Source organism: Anas platyrhynchos, chromosome 5 (genome assembly GCF_047663525.1).
Source record: "Anas platyrhynchos isolate ZD024472 breed Pekin duck chromosome 5, IASCAAS_PekinDuck_T2T, whole genome shotgun sequence".
Lineage (NCBI taxonomy): Eukaryota > Metazoa > Chordata > Aves > Anseriformes > Anatidae > Anas > Anas platyrhynchos.
In genome coordinates this window covers 10,565,540-10,590,573 of record NC_092591.1, presented here as the reverse complement: position 1 = coordinate 10,590,573, position 25,034 = coordinate 10,565,540, and the positions used below count along the sequence as shown (strand labels likewise).

Below are 25,034 nucleotides of genomic sequence, written 5' to 3'. Positions count from 1 at the left end.
AGTGACCAGAGGCCACTCATTAATATCAATAAAAGGCTGAGCACTTCATATCTGCTTTTCAAGTGGTATTAACACGAGGCACCCAGAAGGTAAGAAACAGTCTGCAGATAATTGATAAATGACAACAGATTGATTTGAATAAAACAATTTTATGAAGGATTTTCCTTAAATAATAAAAAATAAAATCAGCATAAACAATTACCCTAATGATACCTTACTCGGGCTTGCTACCAGTCTTTTTACTATCCCTTCCAATTATCAGTTTATTACAGGATACAGTCTTCATCTCATACATGGTCTTCTGCAAGCCACACTGACATTCCAAGCTCAGGCTAAGGGTTGCCATTACCCAAAATTTCACAGTAAATGACAGTAATTACGGCATCCGTAGAGATGGGTGGCATCATCTTGCCCAAGGGTGCACTGGGGCTAACCCCCATCAACCAGAGGTTGGACTGTGCCCTGGAGAAGCACTTAGGGTGATGGTGGAAAACAGCATTGAACCGTGGGGTGTAGACTCCATATAACTGCAACGTGCATGGGAGCAGAGAGGAGCTTTGTTTTGCTTTCTTTTCTGGCACCATAAAACTAAAAGGCATTGAGCAAACAATGGCCTGACAACTTTACTAACATTTTGTTTTCCTCCAGACTTTCTTCTCTCTCTGTGCCCTTTTTAAACTTGTCTTAAAAACACCTTGGTGGTCATGATCTCAGACTTGTTTTTGAGTATCTGTTCAGGAGCTGGTACAACTTGGGAGCTAAACAAGACAGGACCTTATTAAGGACATTGAACTGCATCACTATGCTTCTCTCCCTCGTGAGATGCTTTTGATTACCTTCCTGAAATACAGGTTTCACAAGGAACTCTGGCACAGAAGTTTGTCTGGCAAAACTAATTGAGGTGAAATGATCCAATTAAGAAACACACTGCACTTTTCCATTTCTAATGGGAAACCTTGCTATGATTTATGTCCTGTAGGAAGAGTTTGCAGACTTAGAAAGAATCCTCCTTATATTGAGGCTGACAACTCATAGATTCATCCATATTTGGCAGTCCCCAGAACCAAATGCTGGCAGAGAGAAAGGATAAGCATTGTTCAAAGCCTTTGACAAAAGAGTTCATCTTCCTCAGCTTCTCCAGCTAATGACTAGCTTTCAATTTACGCGTGCATGCCTACTAATATAGCTGAAAGCATTACGTTTATTATCGTTTCATGTAGCAAAAGAGGATGACATCCACACCACCCAACATGTAGCACATGTCCTGCTGTGGCTCACATTGATCTAAAGCAAAAGCCTGACAGTTCCTTGAGACTATTGTCCTGGGGAGAATCCACCTTCACAATGAAAGTCCATAAGCAACAGGAGGACAGACACAGAACTCACTCAAAACATAAACTCCAAACATTTGAATGTGTCTCTGCTAGCAGGTCCCTCTAGCAGGAAAAGTTTTCCCAAATCCTGATGCTTAAATGTCTCCTGCTGGCAACCAGCTTAAACCCCCAGGCCTTCTATTTGTGAGTTCACTACCAAAGTACTTCTTTAAGTTCTCAGCTGAGAATCTTCCAAAGGAGAGGATACGCCTATATGGAAATAAAATAGAGAGATGCCACCGTTTTTCCAGCTAAACCATTTCGGGTACCTAAATCTGCATGTCTAAAACAAAGAATTCTCAGCAAGGCAAATTTTCTCCTTTCACAAATAAAAAGCTGATGGAGACAAACAGGTCAGCCGAGCAACACCTAGGGCCATTGCCCAAGTGCTTTACTAGTCTTTGAAGAATGTATTTCTCTTAAATAAGGTATATTATTAAAAGGGAGAAAAAGAAGATAGATTGGATTGCACATTCTATCTTTATAAACCTTATTCATATCTGATGTTTTCTGGGTAAGAACTAACTGCATATAGTACTTCTGCATGACCACTTATGGCTTTTATTGCACAAACCGTTACCGTGCAACATAAAAGAGCGCTTGAAAGCAACTGATTTGTGTTCCATATGTGATTCATTTGTATTGCCTTCACCATATTCCATTACTAAGGCAGCACATTCTTACTGATCTGTAGGAGTTGACAGCGCCACCTTCTCTCCTTCTTTCCCCTGCAGAGATTTATCTATGCAGGTTGATCTAATGGCTTACTGATATTCAAACACTTCGCATTTGTTCCGTAACCTGTAACCGCATGAACCACCCATTCAATTTACAGTAGCTCTGGCCCACATTCAGGCTTTTCTACAAGCCAATTTGATTCATGAAAGACATGGAAAGCTGTATTCTCCCTTCCCTGTTTTTGCATTTTTTTTCTCCTGTTTTATTGCATTAAATCAGACCATAGGAGTCGACCAAGCAGCAGGAACAGCACACAGGCAGCAGCTTTCTGAGCAGAAATAGAAGTACTGATTTCCAGCAGCAGTGAGCTGATAACTTGGCTTACTGCATCCTAAGAAAACATACTGAGACATCAGAACAATCATGTGAACATGCCTCATCTATACAGCTCAGAATAAGATTAGTTTAACTTCCGAACACCAGAAGTGTGCAAGGCTATCACTGAAGGAAGAAAGCAAGCACCGACTGGTGTAAATATTGTAACACAGGGCTGAATGCGGGGAAAACCAGAAGACACCAGATTTAGGAAGTAGAGGTAGGAGTGGTTTCCACACAAATAACTTTATTTTCCTAAATACAGCAATGAAAAAGCAAACTCTTAAAGGAGGAAAAAGAGAGTTTTATGTGTATATATTTAATTAAAATACTTTTTCTAAGACAAAAATCATTTACATTCTGATAACTCACATTCAGAAATAAATAAAGGCAGCAGGGCATAACATTCAAATGAGTATCTAGTAAAAGGTAGTAACATTTTTATTAATAATAAGGAATACAACACTGCAATATTTAATCTTGAATTTGTATATACAAATGCCATATCCTACACAGCAATAAATCAAGACATATACACCGTAGGAGCATGTACAATAATTTCTATTAAGTTGAAAAAGTAGGAACCATACGTCATGAAAGTCTCCAAACTGGTAACACAGAAAAACTCCTCTGAGAGATAAACAACAAACATTGAAATAGCAACAACAAAAAAAAAAAAATCTCAAAAAGAAATACAATTAACAAATAGAAATCATGATGTATGATTACCTCCCCAAAATATCCACTCATTTATTTTGCTCTAAGATAGATTACACAGCACACAGAAAAGTTATTATATTTCAGTACAGTACTAAAACGCAAGCTTTTGCAATTTGGTCCATTTACATTTTGCTGATTATTTTAGCCTACCACATTGAAAGGAAAAGTCGTGTGTTCCTCAATCTTTGGATATAAAAACCAGTGTAACTACATTCTTCGGCACAAAAGCAAGATTTTGAGAAATGTCTGCCTTTTTTTTAAGCACATTTAGTTTTCATTCATGCAAAAACTGTGAATTAATCCCATTCCAAATGAGCATTTTATCATAAAATTTAAGTAGTCAATTGATTAGATTACAGAACGATGGAAAAACTTATTTCACACGATACCTTGCTACTGAATTCTACTCAGTTAATCAAAATTAAGCTAACCTTAAACATTTGCCTTTTCAGAGATGCAGGCTTAACTTTCTATTCAGAAAAGCTAAAAGACAAGCAAATTTAAGAGAACACATCTGGAAACTATACTTACTCACTTTTACATAAGAACTTCAAACATTTATAAAGCTACATATAACCTCCAAAGAACACAGACACTGAATTGTCAAACAACCTACAGGTAACCACCGCAGACCTGATAGCAGTACAAAAGAAGAATGAGTAACATCATCGCACTTTCAAATTCTTGTATTTTCTAAAGCCTTAAGTATAATTTAGAAGTTGCAGCTCAAACATGTAGAAATCTTGAAATGAGTAAAATAATTTGGGTTTAAAATATTATTACTCTGGGTTAGCCATATACTATATAAATACAGATCGGAATTTTACCTAGGGGAAATGTTTTTTTGAGGTAAGGACAGATAAATTCAACAGGTTAATATCTCTGAAGAAGCGGGGAGAATCTTCCAGCAAACGTTCTGGCATTGTAAAACTGTGCCTTAGGTACTGTACTTAATTGAAAAAATAGATTGTTTTGGGCAAGTAAATTGCAAATAAATCACGTGTACAATCAGAAACAAAATACATTCACTCTCTGAAGTTACACAGCCTTCCATCAACAACTGAAAGCACATTACAGAGTACGCATATTCTCTTCTTTTAGTAATAGGCACAGAAGTCTCCAGTCTCCGTATTTATCTTTAAATAAATAAAGTCATTTTTAAACAGAATCTATTTTTCCCATATCTGATACTTATTCTCAGGACTCTATAGAACTATTCTCACATATTGTTGTACATTAATTTCAGATATAGTAGAACTATGTATACAATAAATCCAGTTTGTAAAGATTACAAATGCATCAAGCTGCCGGTAAGCAGCTTCTATATCTACATATGGTGGTGCAAGTTAGTGGTGTCATAAAGGCACTTGTCTCTCACAGATAGTACTGTCTTTTTAATCAGTTAAAAATATATATATATTTTTTTATAGTTTAACATCCAAAATGGTTTTTACTCCTTAAAGTGGTGCAAATTGTCACTTACAGAACGATTCATTAATTCAACATGAAAGAGATAAGTGCAAAGTTTTCATAATTAAATATATCTCTATATATCAATTCAATTTAATGCCATGCTCGAAAAAAATGCCAAAAAACACGCTATAGTAGAAATGTGATTGGTGCTAGCAGCCACAAATAAAGGTAGGTACATAAAATAGTACAATCAAGCTTATTTATGAAGGTATTAAATCAATAAAACAGTGAATTGCAAAGAGAGACATATGCCATGAGTTTTTTCTAAGACATGCCTGAAGCCACACCTGAGCAGTATGAAATATATAGCACACATTTACATCATTAGGGACACCTTTAGAGCTAGCTACCTAATTTTATAAAAATAATTTCAAAATGTTCATTAATTTCAAAGTCAATTCTGTTCTCATCAAATGTGAAAAGACAAGTCAAAAAACAGATAAAACAGCAAAATTTAAAAAGACACAGAATTAGCCACTAAGTCAAGTTCAGTGCAGTTTTCAGGTACTTATGGATGGCAGTGTGAAATCCTCAAAATCCAATTTATCTGGTCAGTACATACCCATAGACTTTCCTCTCAAGTCTCAGTAGTTTAAAGCAAAAATACGAAAGAGGTTCCACCAGCAGAATACACGTTTTTGTAAATCATAAGTCTCAGGTCTTACAAAAAAATAGGCCTAAGTGGCTTTGCCTATGTAAATGCTAATTTGATGTTGGCATTATAGTTCTGTTAAGTAAGAAATCTAAAGAGGTCTAAACAACCAGAAAGGTGTGATGGATGGAATACATCAAGTACAAACCAAAAGCCAGCAGGTTCTTTGGCATTTAATACTTTCCATCATAACAGCACATCCAGACTGCTATGAAGTTGCTGGAGAGAGCTTCATGCTTGAACACTAATTTTGGTGTCCTGTCTCTTTTAAATAGTTCTGCCAGTACTGCACCATAAGGAGTTTTCTGCATCTTTGACAAATCTGCATTTTCTGAACATTGCACAAGGTTATCAAAATGAAAACAGGAAAAAAAAAAAGCCATGTGATCAACTATTAAGCTGCTCCTTCAGAGAACATTTCTTTGCTTATAGCAGTGACCAGAATTGCTGGTGTACTGACAGTTGCCATGGCAAATGGGTGACTGCGTGGGAGAGCACACATATAGCCAAGTCAACATTTTATGCAATCTCCGTGATTTAAGCAAGCATACAACAAACAGCTTTTATTATGTGCTGCCACTGAAACTTTCAGTCTAGATAAAGTGCCAAAGGAAAAAAAAATGTTATTTTATGTTAGACCATGGCTGTTTCAATATTCCCACTCATCTGTTTTCATGTCCAGGTAGTAAAGAATATTCTGTGCCAGCTTTACTGCTTGCTTCCTGGCAGCCTTACACCGCTCATCACCTTGCGGATCAACAGCATCAAGTGCAAGAAGTTGTTTTGTAAGGAGTTCTTCCAGTCTCATGTAATTTTTATCTGTTCTGTTTCCATCAAATGAAATCACCTCCTGCTGAATTTGAGACAAGCTTCCAAGAACAGTCCAAACCGCCCTGTGAGACTGAGGTTCTGCAGCAGTTTGCTCTGGATACATTTGCCTTTTTCCGAGTGCTTCCTTTAAGTCAATGTACGTTATGAGAGCTTGCACTTCTATGACTGCTCTTCTCCTGGCTTCTCTAATACAAGGGTTTTTTCCTGGACTCACTTCATCTAACTGGGCAATTAATCCCTGCAGTTCTGCTTTGGATCCCAAATACAAATCAGAAGCATTCTCTGTTTTTAAAAGTAAGGAATTAACTTCCTTCATTTTCTTGCGGATCTCTTCAATTTTTAGAATGGACTGATTTTGTGCCAAATCATAAGCATGTGTAGAATTTGCTTCTTCTTCCAAGTCCAGGTATTTTTGCAATTTATTGATCTCTTCCACTACTTCCTTTCTGTAATTTCTTATTTCCGTGCGACCACAGACATCTAAAGCATCCAAATCAGCAATAAGGCCTGTAAGCACACAGGATAAATGCCTGCAGGTATCATTACTACTCACTCCCATTAGAAGCGCAATAAGAGTTCCTCTCGCTTTGTTCACCTCACACATTACAGAGTTAATTTTGGAGACAGAAGGATGCGCATCATTAGAGAGTGGCAGGGAGAGTTGCTGCTTCACGCAGCTTTCTATAATCTCCTGAACAGCACATACTTTGGTCAGCGTGCGATATCTCGCTTTGCGTAAAGAAACTTTCCCTCCGGTTTTCACCTGGGTAAGCCTCAGAATGATGTCCTGAATGCCTTCTTCAAACTCATCGTTGATGCAGTTGCCCCCTTTGTAGAAAGGCGTAATCTCGCGCTCTACAAGTGCCTGCGCCTCCTTGAATATCGCCTCAATCTCCAGCCTGCGCGGATGGTTGGCGTTTTGCTCCAGCTCCTTCAGCAGCCTCTCGGTCTCCTGAGCAGCTCTCTTCCTGGCTTGCTGGATGTCCCCTTTCCCCTCGGTGTCTACGGAATCGATTTCAAAAAGCTGCTTGGTGAGCGACCGCTCCAGCTTCTTGTAATCCCGGTCGGTGGACAAACCGCTGAAGACAACCACCTGCTGTTCGATCTCCTTCACCTCCTTCTGGATTTCGTGCAACCGTTTGATGGCTGGGTGTTGGTTCCCCATGTCCATTCTCCTCTCCCGGCCGCCGTCAGACGAACTGCAAGGACAGGAGACCCGCGATCAGCCCCCACCCAGCACCTGGGCGCTGCGGCCGCCTTAAAACCCCTGCAGCCAGCGGGGCTCAACCCCCCAACCGAGCCTCCCCCGCTCCTCCCGGCCCGCTGCCGAGGCCTCACCGCGGCCCTCCGGGCTCCTGCCCCGTTCCTCCCTCCCTTCCCCGCCCGCTCCGGGAGGTACCGGGGGAGGGGGGAACCGAGCTCCGCCGCGCAGCGCTCCCCTCCCGGCCCAACCCGCCGCCACCGCCTCCTCCCTCACCCGCCCCGGCTGAGGCACCCGCGGCCCGGCGCGGCGCTGCGCCACGGCGGCGACAGCGAAAGGGGAGGAGGAAGAGAAGGAGGAGGAGGAGAAGGAGGAGGGCTGAGGGCCACGGCCCCTTCCCGCAGCACCGCCCCCAGCCCTGCCCCTGCGCGAGATGGCGGCCGCCAGGGCCGGGCGGGCGCTGAGGGCGGCGGGGGGGAGCTGCCGCTGCTGCTCCTCCTCCTCCTCTTCGGGCGGCGGAGCGGTAAATCCCCAGCCCGCAGCCGCCCGGGGGGGCTGTGAGGGGAAGGAGGGGAAGGGAAGGGTCAGGGGGAGACCGCGGTGAGGCTGGGGGGAGGCGGGATGAGAGCCCGCGGTGCCCCCCGGGTGTCCGGGAGGTGATTGCTGAACGCTGAGGGGGTGAGGGGTGAAGGGTAAAGGGGGCAAAATGCTTCCCCTGCTGGAGGGGGGGAGCCCCCTGCTCCGGAGCAGAGCCTAAAACGCTGCGGGCAGGCACCGGGGGGGCTGGCACACGGACCGGGTCCTGCCGGCGAGTGTACTGGAGCATCTGTGGTACAAAAAAACAAACGCTGGGAAGTCCTTAAAATCGTGATTTATGGCTGTGGGGGAAAGAGTTGAAGGTGTCCTCTATGGGATGGATTTCTACGTAAAGGCAAAATTTAAACATATCGCAAATTTCAGTCGAGGTAAACAAAGGCGTGTAACTTCTGAACGCGTTACAATTACACGTTTTAATGCTGTGTGGAGACTGTTGCAAGGCTGTACAGGGTTTTAGAGGTTGCTTCAAGTTATGATGTTCACAAAAACGCTGCTGAAGTGCTGCTAATAACGACCCCCGTCCGTGTTTTCAAGGGCCCGGGTTTCCGCCCGCCGCCGCACTCCCGCCACGACTGGATCGGGCCCCCGGACCGGCTGTCCAACCTGCGGCCCGTCATCTTCCATGTGCCGCGGGACGAGTCCGCCCTGGAGCGGCGCCTGCGGGAGGCCCGGCAGGACGCCCAGGCCTGGAACCAGCGCTTCTGGGCGCAGCAGAACGCCGCCTTCCAGCAGGTGAGCGGGGCCGCTGGGTGGCGCTGGCAGCCTGCGCGTCTGGGTGGTGATGCTCGGCTGTCAAAGGGGTTGGGTGGCTGGGCAGGAGGTAACCTTCAGCTGTGCCGCCTTGGCACCAAAACCCTGCGATTTCTAGTATTCAATTCTGCCTACAATCATTTATTATCTCTCACTCTTCCTACATATTTTTTTTAAGATGTGCAGTATCTACCTGGAAATGATGTTTTGTCACTGTTTGCAATATTAACCTCCAAATCTCTTACAACACTACAGATCCCATTTCCAGAAGTATTCAATTGCTATCTAGTGATATTTGCCCTCTGTTTTTTCTTACCGTGCACTGAAAGCATCAGGCTGTAGCCACCTTGCATGCACAGCCTGTGTGTGACTGGAGCTGCTGTTGAAAATGACGCTGCAGATTTTCTTGCTCTGTTTCAGGAGAGAATTTAGATGTAATCACGAAGGGTAAATGAAAGGTCATGCCCTGCTGCCTGGCTAAGCTAAAAGCAGGAACATGTTTAGTTGTGGTCTGCCTTTTTTCTGATTGCACTATTGGTTAGGAGACACTGAATTTTGTTGGAAGAAGAATAATGGTTCAGAATTCACTGTTATTTCTGATGGTCTTCGATCATCATATCCTTCCAAAACTTGTGAAGATCTTGGGGAGGGGAAATGAATTTTTTTTTAATTTTAATTCCATAGAACTGCTTATTAATCTTGAAAAAATTATGTAAAGGGAATTACTCTGTTTTCATGTAAGTAACTTCAATTTCTAAGTCTGTGTGTTTTTTCTGTATGCAGAAATTCTCAGTTAAACTGTGGTGACTAGCTGGGTTGTACATCTTTTGTAAACTTAAGGTTTGGATCTAGCTAAACAATACCAAAGCTCAGTTATACCTTTATTCCAAAAATAAGTTGCATGTGTTTCAGCAGTGTGTTTGCATGAATCAATTGATGAATGCAGCTAGCAGGATCTAAGTGAATATCAGACTGTATTGGGCACTAAGTTGTTATGTGATTTAAAAACAATGGTTAACTTTAAGGTATGAGTACCTCAAATTCTAATGTGGAAAAACGTGTTTTAGGAAAAAGAAGAATTTATTTATTCAAGACTGAAAGCCAAAGGTCTGGCACTGAGAGATGAAACAGGTTAGTGGGATCGCCGTGTACAGTTCAGGATGTGTTTTGAATTTCGTTTAATTCTCAGTATTGTTAGTTTGTGCTCTTTGTGTTCTGTCACAAGTAATTCTTCAGAGCAGGATTTAGAAGTGCTTTTTGGGAGCATGCTTTTGGGGGGTGAGATCTTCTCTTGCACTGTTAATCCTCTAATTCTTGTGTGCCCAGCATAAGGGAACATGCCAAAATCTTAATCAAATAATTTTAATAATTTTTCAATATCAGGAGGAATGGGTTTTCATCTTTCACATCTCCTTAATGTGGTGAGCAAGCTGAGCTAAACATACAGAGTTTGTCTCAAGTGCATGTTACAGTTTGGCAGATAAATTCATACTCTTCATTCAGGTCCATTGTGTATTCAATTAATACAGTATTTTTCCTTGAGGGGAGAGTAAGACAGCTACTAAGAAAACAACAGCTGTTCTCTGACCTTCTTTGCCTGATCACAGTTGCTGTAAAATACTTGCCTCACTAATTCCTGATGTGAAATAGGAAACAAGATGCTTTCGTTATACAGTGAGCTGGCCATTGTAGTATTAGTTTGAACACTTCGTTTATAGAATCATGATTTATTTGACTTCAGTAAAGCATCTGCTCTGATGTTCTATACATTGCAGACCATTATGTTTCTCTTCTGTTCATCCCAGTGATCAGCGTGTGGTTGAAAAACAAATTAACTCCTGTTGTTAAGAAAAAGCTTATTTTATATTGCTGTTTTGTTTTTTCTTTAATTTCTAGGATTAAAAAAAAAAGCTTGTACATCCTTTACAAATAAAATTAGTGGCTGCACGTGTTGGATAGCTCTTTTTGTTCTACAACACAACTGCGTGCATGTGCATATATATAAATAAAAGTAAAAACTATATACATGTGTAGTTGGAAAAAATTATATAAGAGAATCTTCAGTTTTGCTGCTACCATTATGAAGAAACAAATTAACTATAGCTGTTAAGTAGGCAGCTTTCAAATACTATTATGATGAATTTATCCCATAGTATGTAAATCCACTGTATATCTTTAAATATTGACAAATGATACTGATCATGATGATATTGATCAATAATACACATTTCAGTAGTCAGTCTCAGGTGCTTTAAAATGTATTTTGGAACAGTAACAAAAGTTGAATCTTACAGTTTTTTCTCTCATCACATCCACGTTCCCTGGGACATTCAAAGCTGACCACCAAACACTGAAAGTTTGCACAGGAATTAGAATTAAGAATATTTACTGGTTCTGTGGATGCTATTCTGTGGAATAGCTATGAATGTGCATTTCATGTACTGTGGAGAGAATACATCTCCTCTTATTTTCTGCTCTATGTGAATGGCATGTTCAAAGTCAGACGCATACTCTCGTACTTCACAAAAGAATTGTCTATCGTATCGTTAATAAATGTGACATCTCAGAACACATGCTTTTTGGTATAAGTTACTTTAAATTTAGCAATGGTAACAGAAAAAAATTGTACCTTTGAAAATATCTTGACAGTCACGAGTAGTGTTTTTTCTGTACTTACAGACCTACTTTAGACATGGAAACATAAGTTACTAAGTGCTCTTACTGGTGCTGTTTAGACTTTGGACCCATGAGAAATTAATGTTAATCAAAGGATAGATACTCCTAGATCAATTATCTTTTTTTGATCAGTTCCCTGAGTAATATAAGACCTGTTAAACATCGTCACTTTCACAAGTTACAAGGGCTTAAGAGTTACCGTGTCAGTTTCAAAATGATCAGTGGCTTTTAATCTGCTGTGTTCCCTTGAAAAACTTTATAGGGTTAGAAGACAAAAGCATAATAACATATTCAAGGTTACACAAGAACCCTGTAAAAGCAAGGAGTCAGACCTAGCTCTCCTGAATCTGAACCCAGTATTTTAATATGAAGATCGTCTTCACATTCTTATGCCAAAACTTATTTTCAGGTCAAAAAGCAACACTGAATGCAGAAGAAATGGCTGACTTTTACAAGGACTTTCTAAGTAAAAATTTTAGAAAGCATATGCATTATAACAGGTATGTAGACGGTATTTATGTTGACTGTAAGATCACAAAAGTCATAGAATGGTTTGGGTTGGAAGGGACCTTAAAATCATCTAGTTCCAATCCCCCTGCCATGGGGAGGGACATCTTCTGCTCGAGCAGGTTGTAGTCTAGCCAAAAGGCATAGGATCAAACTTAAAAAGTTATCATTCTTTATCATAATTGTAAAAAAAAATAATAATAAAATAAAAAAATGGAAGATGTGAAACTCTCATTTATAATTTTTTAATGCTATTATTAGCATTTGACAGAAATTTGCATTATCATTTGAGTTCTTCCACTGTTCATTGTTGATTTTGTGGAGAATGGAATCTGGTGTCATTCCTTCCTGAAACTGCAGAGAGACAATATCAGGCCCTCAAGTTCTTCCCCTTATGGGATAGATATTTTTGTGCTGCCAACTGAAACTGATAAATGTTTGAGTAAAACAATTGAAATGTCTGTATAACATACTCTAGTTAACTCCTAAATTAAGTAAGGATTTCCTATCTAGTAAATATCACTTGTCTCAAGGGAAAATCATTTAGTAAGAGTAATAATTAGTATTCTTATTTGTTTTTATTATTTTGCAAGTATATGGTCCAAGTGAAATTGACTAGCTTTGTGTTTGGGAGTTTTTTGTGTGGTGAAGCCTTAGTAGAATGATCCCCTGCACTCATCCTGAATAGAACTTTGGCTACAGTTGGGTAAGCCCACAGCCACCCAGTCTCCTCAAATCTGCTGCTTTTTATGTGTCACTGTTTGTACAACAACTTGATAAACTGGATTGGGGATCTGAAACAACTGAGAAATGACTTGCAAATTCATATTACCACCCTGCAAGTAGCTGTACATGCTTGGTGAAGAGCTAGATAGGAGGAAGCAGAAAGAGGACAGTACTTCATCCAGTTGCAGTTGCGCTGCCCACTGCGTGTGAAACCAGAATTTATTTTTTTATTGGGTTAAAAGATAATAGGGCTCCAAGGTCTCAAGTTTTCTTGTGTTCCTGATCATGCAACATCAGGAAGAATTCTATTGCAACTGTAATTGACCCACAATAAAATGTGGTTTAGAGTTGTACATATTGTGCATATACTATAACATGTTATACTGTAAGAACAATTTGCAGTTTTACTGCAAGAAACAGACACATCTTGGGAGGGAGGCAAAAAAAATCAAACAAACAACTGAACAGCATGAAAATACGGAAAGGTTAAAAAAAATACATCATTTTTGATAAAAAGGATTGCTGTTCAAATTGCCTATGTTATATTAACTAATGATTGATCAAGCAAATAGTTTTTCTTAGAATTGACCATCGGAGGCCATTGTTGTAGTCAGCTCAGGCTAGTGTCCCATCTTCTAGGTAATACCATTCAGGCTCTTCTTCTAAATATTCCTTGGTTTTGCTTTGTTTTAAAATCAGCTGGGCAGCTGTGCTGTAGTTTCAAAGTGGAAATGCACAGCCGTGAAAGCAGCGGAGCTTAGAAGCATTCTGATCTTCAAGGGGTCACATTCATAAAGATTTTTTAATGCACTCAGCATAGCTCTTTTGCAGAGATGCCAGCTGGCCTGAAAACTGGCTGCTGAAATATTTAAACTTCTAAACTTTAGGTAGAATTGAGACAATGACTGTGCATAGACACTATGAATATAGTTCAGGGTGCTGAGACTGGAAATAGTCTAGTTTAAAAAAAATCAAGAAGGGCATAGGAAATGAGACATGACAGGGGAAAAGAAACAGTTGCAGTGTTAGCGTGATATTTTGATTTAACATGACATTTTAGGGGGTAGCTCGGTGCTTCTTGTCAGCGTGATTTTGGCTGCCGTCCTTACTGAGAGGTTAATATCTCAGGTTTAAGTTAATCTGTACATGCTAGGTTTCTAACAGAGATCTGAAAGAAGACCTAAATTCCAGGTGTAATGTAATATTCCCTGTTACTTTTACCATAAACATATTCAATAGTTCCTTGTGCAGAATTTTACAAAGCAGGGGAGGGATCCTTGATGGAAACCTGAAGGAAATGATTAAATTAGTTCGTAACAGGGGCATGAATTTGAAGCAAATTCCCAGAGATTAAAAATGGGTATATTTTGAATTGATTCTACAAGTCATGTGTGCAAGATGACTAACTTTGGCAATACTAAAGGCATCGTAGTTAAGATACTGCTTTAGAAACAAAATGTTTCTTGTATTGAGTTATATAACTAGGCTTTGGAGTATGATTTTTTCTCCCTTCATAGATTAGCAGTTATATCCTTTTCAATACATGCATCTTCATATGTGCACAAATCTTACCTGCAGTACAGCACTGGCAGTACGTAAGTTCTTACAGATAGCTTGATGACCTGCTAAAACATGAAATTTGGTTCCACTTCCTTTATCTTACATGATTTCAAATGCAATTAGTCATAAAATTATTCATCTCCTAACTTTTTTTTACAGATAAAGTTTGAATAGCTGTAGCCATATCTTTCATGTGCAATCTGTTCATACAGAGATATTTTCTTACTTAGTTAGAAGTGTAACCACAAAGAATGGAAGGTGTAGGTCAACACTGAATTGTCATTTGACAATGCCAAAGGGTATTTTAATATAATTGTGTACCTTTTTCCTGTTCTTGTTCTGTGTGCTGGTTGTTTTCCTGGCTTTGGAATCCAAGAGATTGGTATAAACGTAACTTTACGATCACATTCCTCATGGGACAAGTAGCACTGGTGAGAGCTCTGAGGTGGCTTCGCTGGAAAAAGAAAAGTGTTGGAAATTAGTGATCTCAGCTCCATGAAGAATGCAACAGTAGCTAGGCCTGCTACAAACGTGTTAATAGTGATGTTCAGAATCTGAATGTCTAATGTAGTAATTGCTTGCATCTGTTTTTTAGACTATGTAAATAAAGGTTGCTATTGGTCTTAATTTATAATTGCTATTTAGACTTTTTTTTACCTTTTATTTCAAGAATATCTAAAACATTCCCCAACCAAAATAACCAAGAAAACTATCAAAAGCTTTCTTCATCTATATTAAAGGAACAGATCTCCTCTGTCACATTTCTACTGCAGAGACATAGCTCATAAAACATGGTTCAGTATGCTGTGCCTGAACTTTGGTCAAAGTCTTCAACTATATTAGCATGTAACACAAAAATGTCTCATTTTGCAGCGGTTGTCTAGGGCAGGAGTTACCCACAGTAATACAACATGTTTGAAGGAACAAGTATGACTTGTGAGTGTATACACACTATTGATTTAGAATAATCCATTTTTAAAAAATGTGACTTTCTATTTTTAATGAAATTTTAAGATAAAATTTCAGATAAATGACTAAAGCAGTAGATGGGGTCTTCTTAGATAGAACATCCAGAGTATGGAAAATTCAGTGTCTTATCATACAGTTCAATGGACTGATTATTTTGATGCAGTGCTTACTGAGAGGATCTTTTTATAAAAAGTATGCTGTCAATGAAGCATGTTTCCCCAAAGCTACGCTGTAGGGAAGGTTCTGGTTTTGGAAATGTGAGTTCTGTAGCCATTGACCTGTTTTTCCAATCTAAATATGGCATGATTTATTCATAAGCTTTTTCAGCTTGAGCAAAAATTGGCTTGTTGGTACTAATGAACTAATGATTCCTCTGGAAAATTAAATATTAATGAGACCATAATGGATCACAGTGTTTCATACAATGATGATATCATTGGGGTTAAAATGGTCACTGAATTGTGGTTCTAATAGGTGTGTTATTAGTAAATTAACATATCTATTAATAGTGTCTGAGGTGGAGAAACAGTGGTTCTAGGAGAATATTGTTTGTGAATGCTATTTACTACATCAAAGGTAAAAGGTATATATTTATTAAAAAGATAGAAAATGATATGTTTATTTAGGGAAATATGGTTTTGAAATAGATTACTGTGGCTATGTAAATGTAATTCTTCAGGGCTTTACATTAAATCACATGTTGCAGCATGTGTGCTTTGACCACAGTGTGAATGCACATTTTAATAAACAATTTCAATGTAAAATGTGGGAAAATGACTCGATAATGCATGAAAATATCTCCAAAAGGCAGAGCCCGGAAGCCCAGTGGACTGGTGGTTGATAGCCATATGTTCCGACAGCCCATGCTGAAGGTCCCCAAGGTAGTTTCACATGCTCAAAGTGGGAAGAGGTCAATCAAAAGAACCATTTCCATCTGAGCTGCTCACTTCTATTAACACAAACACTTTGGTGTCTGCCAGCTGAGCAAGATGAGGAAACTGACTCACTACTAGAACTAATCCAAGTAAAAAAGTGGTAGATGTCAGTTGAATTAATGAGCCTCAGCATGCAGATAGAAGAATTCTACTGGTGGCATAAGGGAGATGTGGGAATGGAGATGGAAGGTTTGGATCACACTTCAGTCAACTCACAGTAGTTGTGAACAACTTCAAATCTCTGCTCTGTTTCATTGGAGCTACTCCTTAGTATGCAACAGGGAACATTTTCAGTAACAAAAACACAGTTACAAAACTGACTTCTGAGTATGTATTCTTGTATCAGTCACCTGAAAACAAGGTAATCGGCATAAGACGGATCATACGGGGATTCTGCTCTGAGATACTTGTAGGTGAAGTTCCTGCCTGTAAGGCATTTCCTTCATTAAGGTTCTGTGTGGCTTGCTGGGCTCCTTCATCTAAAGCCTACTGAAGGAGCAAGGCATGTGTTGATTAGGTAAGCAGTGAGCTCTGATTTAGAATATCTAATAAAGCCACGGTGAAAAGATGCTATTAAAAGTAATCCATCTGAAATTTTGAGTCTCATTACCAAAACCACATACGTTTACCAAGGTAATTACACTTTCTGAAGTCAAAGGCCGTATCATTTTTGCATTAATTTTGGTGTTTTTTTCTTGACTCAGAACAGTTTTAGTAATGTGAGCTGCTTTCACTTATTATTGATTATAAATCCTTTATGCATCAAAGTAAGAAAGAGGAGCACCCATAGACTACTGAAAATAATTTTATGTATACAAAGGCCTGCTACAGTATCTGGAGCTACTGAAATAGATCAAAGAGTGACTTTTCAATGCACGTTATCTGAGTATAGGAAAAATGCTGAGGAGTGTTCTCATCATCTGGGTATTTAGCTATTCCTGTCAGAAGGAACAGCAGTATTTCATATTTAGTAGTGTCAGCATGTGTCTTTTTAATCTGTCTCATCCATAAATGCATAATAAAGCAACAATGTTTTGGTAATATTCAAATAATTTTAGATGGTTTGTAATGACTTGGAGATGGTTGTGTTCTGGGAATCCTGGGGGGGGAGGGTTGTTAATTCTTTTGCTAAGAATTTCTCTACTGGAGCATTAATTTCAATAGAATATGAGAGGGGTAGGAAGAAGTGTCAGATGAGAATTGACAGACAGACCAACTAAAGGTTGGTTTGAAGTGATTCCAGCACCCTGAAGGATCTGAACACCTTAACCTTTGTGAAATAAATCACATTTTTCAATTTTATTGAGTTTCAGAAGTAATGGTAGAAACTACTGAGAATGTTTAACTGAAAATTCCTAGTGAAAAAGTTTAGTTCAAAAGTCCAATTTGTTACTTAGAAGCTGACACTCTGACACTTTATTGCCTCTTTTTAAGGGGGCTCTTCTGTTTGCAATTTTCAACTTCCACTGTCACTAAGCAATATTAGTAACCTACAGGGCAATCAGATTTAGCCAAATGAGAATTTAATTTACATCCTGCCCAGAGGGCAAGGGCCACGCTTTTGCAAAAGAACTGGGAGATTGAAGTATTTTCAGGAAATAATAATGTATGTCTGGACCTCTAATATACACAAATAACATGTTTATATAAAAACTGTATCCCCTGATTGTTTTAATCTGAGTCACAAAGCAATAAACCCATAAATAAATACTCAGGTTCATTACTCAAAAAATAACAAATGCAATTTACTTTATTTCTTATGAGTTTATTTCTTAAATGGTTATTTCTTAAGTACTTGGAATGTAATCATCTTGAAATGCATTCTCATCAATAGTCATTACTGCAGAAATTACTTCTTTGTACCCGGACTTTGCATTCGTTAATGGATTAGGATCTACCCAAGTATTCTGAGATTTAGTTGACTGACGTATTCAAATAGCAGATGCTGTGGAAGTGCAAAAGCAGTACTTTTGGCTAGAAATAGCAAAGACAAAAGATTACATGATTTCTTTTAATACATGATATTATTCAGGAGAAATATTTTATAGTACTACCCACTGTATAAATCAGAGTTTTAGAAGCCACGTAAATGCTCTGAAGACAACATCTTTGTTTCTTACGGCAGCCTGTATTGTCTTACTGGTACAAATCAGATACCCACTGAATCTATTCCTTACATTTTGGAGAGGAAAGCACGGTGATTTTTTGTTCTGGTGTACTCAGGTTCTCATCCTTAGGGCTGGCTCAGGTGTGTTCTCAGCAGGGCCTGCAAGGGCAGGAGACAACAAGAATGGCTGCGTGCATTGCTTGGCTGCTGGGACTGCCAGGAGGCAATTAGCACTTAGTATAAACTGTATAAACTGGAGGAGCCCTGAAACTACTTTGATGGACCATGACTGGCAAGAGTTTCCAGCAGCCCCCATGCCTGTCAAAAATTGCTGTCATTCAGCAGTGGTCTGTTCACACCACCGCCTCCAAAGGATCCACTGATCTGATTCAGCGGCAGAATTGGCTGCGATATCTTTCATCAGCTGAGCCAAAACACATCAACAGGCAAAACGCAAGCTTCAGAAACATGAGAAATCCAGGTCACCATTCATAGCTCATTATTAAAGAACTTCTTGTTGACAAATTTTAGCCCCGACTTCGTAACAAATCCTTGCCAGGGAAAATTTTCATGTGATAATTGATCGGCTGTTTTTAAAGGGATCCAGAAAAGTTACAGATTTTAATGTCTAGAATTTTTTGAGTAAACAGAAGTCTAGATTAATTAATTAATTAATTAATTATTAAGCAGGGGAATCTATTCTGCAAAACAGATTCTGTAGTCAGGGTATATTAGAGGGCAGAATCCATGAATTGCAAATTTCAAAAGGGATTAATTGACTGCCTTGATTGCTTTCCAATTGATTTCATTATTCTGAAGTGTCATATAGAAAATAGGTGGTATGACACGCATAAATATTCTGTAACAAGCCACAGCAAAGCAGTCCTGACTCTAGTAGCTGTAGGAACTATAAATATTTAGGTAAAAAGCTCTTGACCAAAATTGTGAGACTGAAAGACAAAATGGAAACTAAGTTCCAATGAATATGTAAGAAAATGTCTTCTGAATGTCTCTTATATTTACCAAAATATTTCATTTTTAATCTCATGTTTGGAAAACCTCCAGTTTCCTCAGGCCTTGTGAAATTTTTTTACCGTGAAAAACAGAACAAAATCCTAAGCTGACTATGATGTGAGTAAATAGCCACAGGTGCTAATTTGTGTTAAAGGAAAATTCAGCTCACTTCAAAGAAAAAATCAACTCTGCCATAGGACATTACAGAGCAATTTTAATTGGGAAGACATAGTAAAAATTAATTAATTTGCTATGCTCCTCTGCTGCTGCTTCTCCAGTGCTCCTAACCAGTGGTCGTAGGACTGAGTCAAATAGGCTGATGCTGGGAGAATGTGGCTGAAGAGTAGCCCTTGGACAGGGCATTTTCCCATCTTAGGAAGATTTTTCTCAGGCATTTGAATCACAAGGTTCACGCTGCTACTTTAAAAGCAGCAAAGAAGCTTATTACTTAGTGTCTTGAGTCTGTAATTCATAGGTATTATCTAACTGCCGCTTAGAACCCAGTGTTCAATTTCGTCTGTAATTAACAATGTCGTTTCAACTTTTAGTTCTTTTATGCATTTATATGTAAATTGGAAAAGCAATCTGGCTTATTTACAGTATGGACTTTGTTATAAGGCACTACCCGATAGACTTCAGAAGCAAAAATTCAAAGGGAAGGAAGGTAAATCAAATTAATGGGAAGGCCAGCAACACAGCATTCCAGCCTCCTTTGGCTGTAAAATGAGTGGGATGGGAAACAACAAATGTGTGAACCGTCCTTTAAAGATATTTAGAGAGCTTTCTGCACTGATGCGTTATAAACCTGGCAGTAACATTTTTTATGGTTATGTAGTTAATTATAAGGATTTGGGGCATGGTAAATTGCTGCTCACAATGGAACCGTTTATTGGGTAAATTTCTGGTCAGTGTTGTACACTGATGAAGGACGATGGTATTATTCATCGGCCTATTCTGTGTGAGTCACCAGAGCTTTCAAGCATACGGTCATGGTGTACTTTGTGGCCCGTCAGCGTGTAATAGCAAGCATAACACTGTGTAGGCAATACATTTCCCTTTCATGGCTAGTTTATATGATATCAGTTGTTCCCAGCTTTCTCCTAGTGTTTATTGAGGCATGTTTCTGTTCCTGTTTACAGTTCGATTATTTTCAATGACTAGGGATTGATAAACTGTGTAAAACTGCACTCATAGAACCAATTTCAATGTTTTTCAGACTTCCATTAAAATATAACTAATATTTTAAATATTAAGGAATAATTTAATGTTAGCGTAGCCAGATTCAAAAACACTGCAGATGGCTTGTTCCAATAATTCCCCCCAACGTCCCCAGGAGACTGGTTAATTGATGTGACTGAGTGAACTGATCCGTGTAACCAAAGCACTTCTAACAGCCCATGTATTTTAGGTGATGCTCAGGTTTTAGAGGACTCTGGTGGCATTTTTTTCCTGGAAAAAAATTACTAAAAGCTCTGCTTTCTGTGAACTAAATTATGCCCAGCTGGCCACCAAAGTCAAAGCTCAAGGAGTTGTGCTTTGAATTCCTATTTTTAATTTTTCTCCCTTTCTTAAAGTAAAATTGTAGCCTCAGAGTATCAGTGATGGCCTACATGCTGATGAGGTAACTGCATTTACCTTAGCCAGTTTCTGCATAGATTACAGCTCACCTAAATTGAGCCTGGCCTTTTTGGCACAAGGAAAACTTTCAGAACATGATCTAATGCAGCAGTGTCTGCCAAACTTGACAAATGAGTAACATCCCTTCACGGGCTCTTCTGTAATGTTCTCTTGAACAACAGTACACAGATGTAGGAGGAATCCCTCTCTTCAGAGAAAGAAAGAAACAGGCTGGTTTCTAAGGCCTGCAGGAGTGACTTAAGCAATCATTTCACCAATGTTTTAAGTCTTAAGACTTGACAAGAGCGATATACGTCTTCTATTATCATTGCAAAGATACAGAAGTGAAATGTGTCTGTGGCATGTCTTTGAACTTAATACGTTTCAGTGGATTTCTCTACTGTCCAGCATGAAAACGTTAAAGCAGATTAAGTTTAAAGAAAAAAAAAAAAAAAAAAAAAGATAAAAATAGGATTTACATCTGAAACCGAAGCCAAAACTCTTCACAATATGTATTTGCAGTGGGAAGAGGGAGGCAGCAAGGAGAGTGAATTCATATCCAAACCCCTGGGAATAATACGATCATCTCTCCTTATCCTGCACCTGCTCTATTTCCCAGCAGGGATACGATGGGGAACAAAATGCCTAGCACAGGCTGTTCTGTTTCCTATTGATTTCCACAGTGACTCTGCCCTTCTCAGCCCCATGTACTGCGTACTATCCATCTAGCCAAAGGCATATTCACAGAAGCCGTTTTCTGGAGAGGCATAATGGGTCATTGGCCCAGAAGCTACATAAATAGTTGTCACATAGCAGAAACGTTTCCATTTCCCTTCCCCTTGGGACAAACTCTTACAATAAATCCCCTGGTTTTGTGCAGCTCAGTATGTCTTTGGTTTGAATACCCTCTTAACCAAAACAAACTCCAAAAATGAGAAGTGAATGTAAAATGGGCTTGCATTAAATACAAGAAATTGCAATCAATTTTGCCTGGATGCCAAACGGATTTGGTGCAATTCCATACAGGGAATATTAGTTAAGGAGGAGAGAGTAGCATTTAACAGAAGAATTGAAAGGTGGATAAGGGTTCCGCAATTACTGCAGCATGTGCAGAAAAGCAATACATCAGCAGAAAGGGAGATTAATGACAAATCAGACTGAGGAGCAAACATTTTCAATAGTGATCATGACACAAGATTGTAGCATGTTACGCTCATGAAAGATTAAACAAATAGGGGAAAAGAGGGGCAGCTGGAATAGTTAGGGAGATGTAAAATCTCTCCTACAAGAGATAAAGGGTTCAGTTTGTTTAGCCAAGCAACTTGGTGGTCAGGCAGGGAGAAAGGAGTGCAGAATCCCCTGGACAGATGAGTGGAGGGAGAAACACCTGAGGGGTTTACCCTGGGAGAAATGTCATTTAATGAGGAATGATTTCAGCATATAAAAGAGAGGTGGTACATTTGAGGTCTTCCTTAGAAATGCAAACACGCAGAGGAATGGGGCTACAGAAAAAGCGATTTTCATAATGAAACTCTGGAGAATTTCATGAGAAGAAAGTACCTAAACCAAAGTCTCCTTTGCTATGCAAAAATCCCTACAACCACCACCAGCATTATCAAGGTGAGAGTCTCAGCTAATCTAATTGCAAGTAATCTGTCAGCAAAGCCTGATGCATTAGCAAACCTCCATAAAGGAATGCTGACAAACCATACAGGTAACAAACAGCCGGGTGTTGAAAGAAAGGGAGGGGAGAATGTAAGCAGGATTAGAGCAGGCACTCTGAAATAGATGGAGGTCATCTTCCTGTTTTCTGTCTGTAGCTAAGAAACACACAGTTTGAACACAGATTATTGAAGATTTTGTGTTTGGAAGAGTATTTTCGTTGGGTTTGTAGAATAAAATTTTCCTACCAAATCAGGCCTTATCCCAGCAGACAGACAAAGGAGCACTGTTGTATTGTATTGCAATCTGAATGTCCTTCCTCTAGTAGTGGCCAAGTTTGTGATACTCCGCCAACACAGTGATGGTGATTCCCTCTGAAGGCTTTAACACAACTTCTCCAATGGGTCAGTCACTGAGGTAAGTGAATAGAAAAAGAAATTAACTTCCTGCGACTCATACAAAGTGATTAATAACTCTTATCATCTTGAATGAACAACTAAAACCCCAAGAGAGAATAAACTCAGTGAAAAGGAAGAGTATAGAGGGAGGAAAGGAGCATAAATGCAATGCTCTCCTTGCTGTATAAGCACTAAAAGTCATGTGGAGCGAATATGGAGAAGAAGGTGCTGGTAGTTAAGTACCAGCTGACTATAGAACATGAAAGCAAATAAGGAAGATCATTTCATCTTTCAATGAAATGAGAGGTGTGGCAGAAGCAAAGAAGGAACAGCAATTGCTGGCTGGGCAGAGTTGTATGTACAGGTGTGTGCAGTCCCTTCTAGAGGTGGGAACCTACTTACATGCAGGGAGTGAAGATGCAAGTCTGAGAATCATCAGAAACTCCAATGCCAACCCTTAACCTGTTGGGTATTTTGATGCTTAAAAGTAGGATCTTGGGAAACAATGACAATGCCCATAAATTCATATAGCATGGAGTACTATAGTTTGTCAAAGTTTATTGCTTTGAAGATTACAGTAGAAGTTGGACTATATTGTCTAATATTTTTCTTCATATTCATATTCATGTATTAATAATAACATGCAAATTGTCTGTTTCTAGCATTCATCTGATTAACTGTATTAGCTGAGTTTTGTTTTGTTTTGTTTTAACAGCAAATGTTTTGAAACTAATCGAATGGGCTTAAAACTTCATTATCTTTTGGGCTTTAACAATGCCACTGCCTGGTAATAGCTACGAGATAAAAAGAATTCTGGATAACAAAATGTAAATGTCTACAGTAAGCATCCTGCTCTCCTTAAAAAAGTAACAGAAATTTACTCATGAAATGGCCTGTTGGAGTTGAATTACACTGCCTGCTTTATTTTCTTTTTATTTCACTGTGGATAAAGAATGGTGGGGAGAAGCATGCCCACTTTCATTTGTTACCACTTTCTACCAATCTTTGTGACTCTGAAAAAGGAGAATTCACTTGTGTGGAAATGAAGCATATTGACTTTGGAAGCAAGATCATGTTCAGTATTTATTTTATGTAGTACTTTAATGCCATACCCGATAGTGGGTTTCCTATGGTATGATCGGGCATCTTGACTATAACAATGAGTCTTTTACACCAGAGTACCTAAACTTAGGAGGAAAGTCTTCACTCAGAGGATGGTGAGGCACTGGCACAGGCTGCCCAGAGAAGCTGTGGGTGCCCCATCCCTGGAGGTGCTCAAGGCCAGGTTGGATGGGGCTTTGAGCAACCTGGTCTGTTGGGCGGTGTCCCTGCCCATGGCAGGGGGTTAGAACTGGGTGATCTTTATATTCTCTTCCAACCCAAGCTTTTCTATGATTCTAAGGATCTATGAACTCCATGCTAACAAGGGATCTCCACATGCAATAATTTGCAAATACATACAAAGTAGCTAGGCTAAAATTGTGTCTGGGACAGGAGTACTTTACACTTTTGAGTTTCCTGTTTCCTGTTTTCCATAAAGGGCATTCTTGTAGGAAATACAAACTAAAAGCACATGCAACGGTCAAGCAATAGTGATGAAAAAACAGATGGGTTGCTGAATCTGGCCTTTCAATATTATTGCCAGAATGCTTTTAAACAGCACTTTAGGAGCAATTGAAATTGTTCCAATGTAAAGCTTTATGGTAGCCCATATTTATAGAATGAACTTATGGATTTTCTATGACTGCAGGCTTAGATTTTAAAAACTTCTGTCTCTTTTGGAGGAAAGAGCCTCTGACTCCAGAGGATATATATATATTTAATAACAATGGTAAAATAAAGAGGCATACACTTCTTAAACAAAGTGAACCCGAATTTCTTAGAGGCTTGCTGTAATTGTGGATGTCAGTTAAATTAACTCTTAGTTTGCTGTGTGTATTTCTCACACTGTTGCACCTCAAAACCTAAGAGCTTTCTGCTGCATTAGCTAAACTGTTTGCTTTTTCCCCTCCTAATGTGAAAACTGAACCCTCTTCTGGGAGAGGAGGGAAATGGGTATATTGAGAATAAAGAATTCAGCATTCTCAATAATATGTTTTGGGATTTTGTTGTAGTGCCCACTCAGATGTCTGCAGAAAAGCTGTGACCTTGTTGATGGTAGACAGAGAACATTCTACAGACAGCATGTCTAGATCACTTCATCCTAAAAACAG

General features: G+C 39.2%; 2 protein-coding genes across 4 annotated transcripts; one reads left to right on the top strand and one right to left on the bottom strand.

The window, feature by feature from the left end:
• Positions 1-2,726: 2,726 nt before the first annotated feature.
• Positions 2,727-7,712, bottom strand: BAG5 (BAG cochaperone 5). Of its 3 annotated transcripts, none has more exons than XM_027458035.3 (2): positions 7,580-7,712; positions 2,727-7,301 (listed from the first exon to the last, which is right to left on the bottom strand). In XM_027458035.3, the coding sequence occupies exon 2, from the start codon at positions 7,271-7,273 to the stop codon at positions 5,921-5,923; it is 1,353 nt and encodes a 450-aa protein (XP_027313836.3). In that variant the 5' UTR covers positions 7,274-7,301; positions 7,580-7,712; the 3' UTR covers positions 2,727-5,920. The 3 variants fall into 3 exon arrangements, with proteins under 3 accessions (XP_027313836.3, XP_027313838.3, XP_027313837.3); XM_027458037.3 differs by having other exon boundaries at positions 7,502-7,641; XM_027458036.3 differs by lacking the exon at positions 7,580-7,712 and adding an exon at positions 7,441-7,533.
• COA8 (cytochrome c oxidase assembly factor 8) lies at positions 7,667-14,746 on the top strand. Its single transcript, XM_027458046.3, has 5 exons — positions 7,667-7,826; positions 8,435-8,632; positions 9,718-9,781; positions 11,736-11,826; positions 14,496-14,746. Exons 1-5 carry the CDS (start codon positions 7,737-7,739, stop codon positions 14,599-14,601), a joined length of 549 nt encoding a protein of 182 aa, XP_027313847.3. The 5' UTR covers positions 7,667-7,736; the 3' UTR covers positions 14,602-14,746.
• The last annotated feature ends 10,288 nt before the right edge of the window (positions 14,747-25,034 follow it).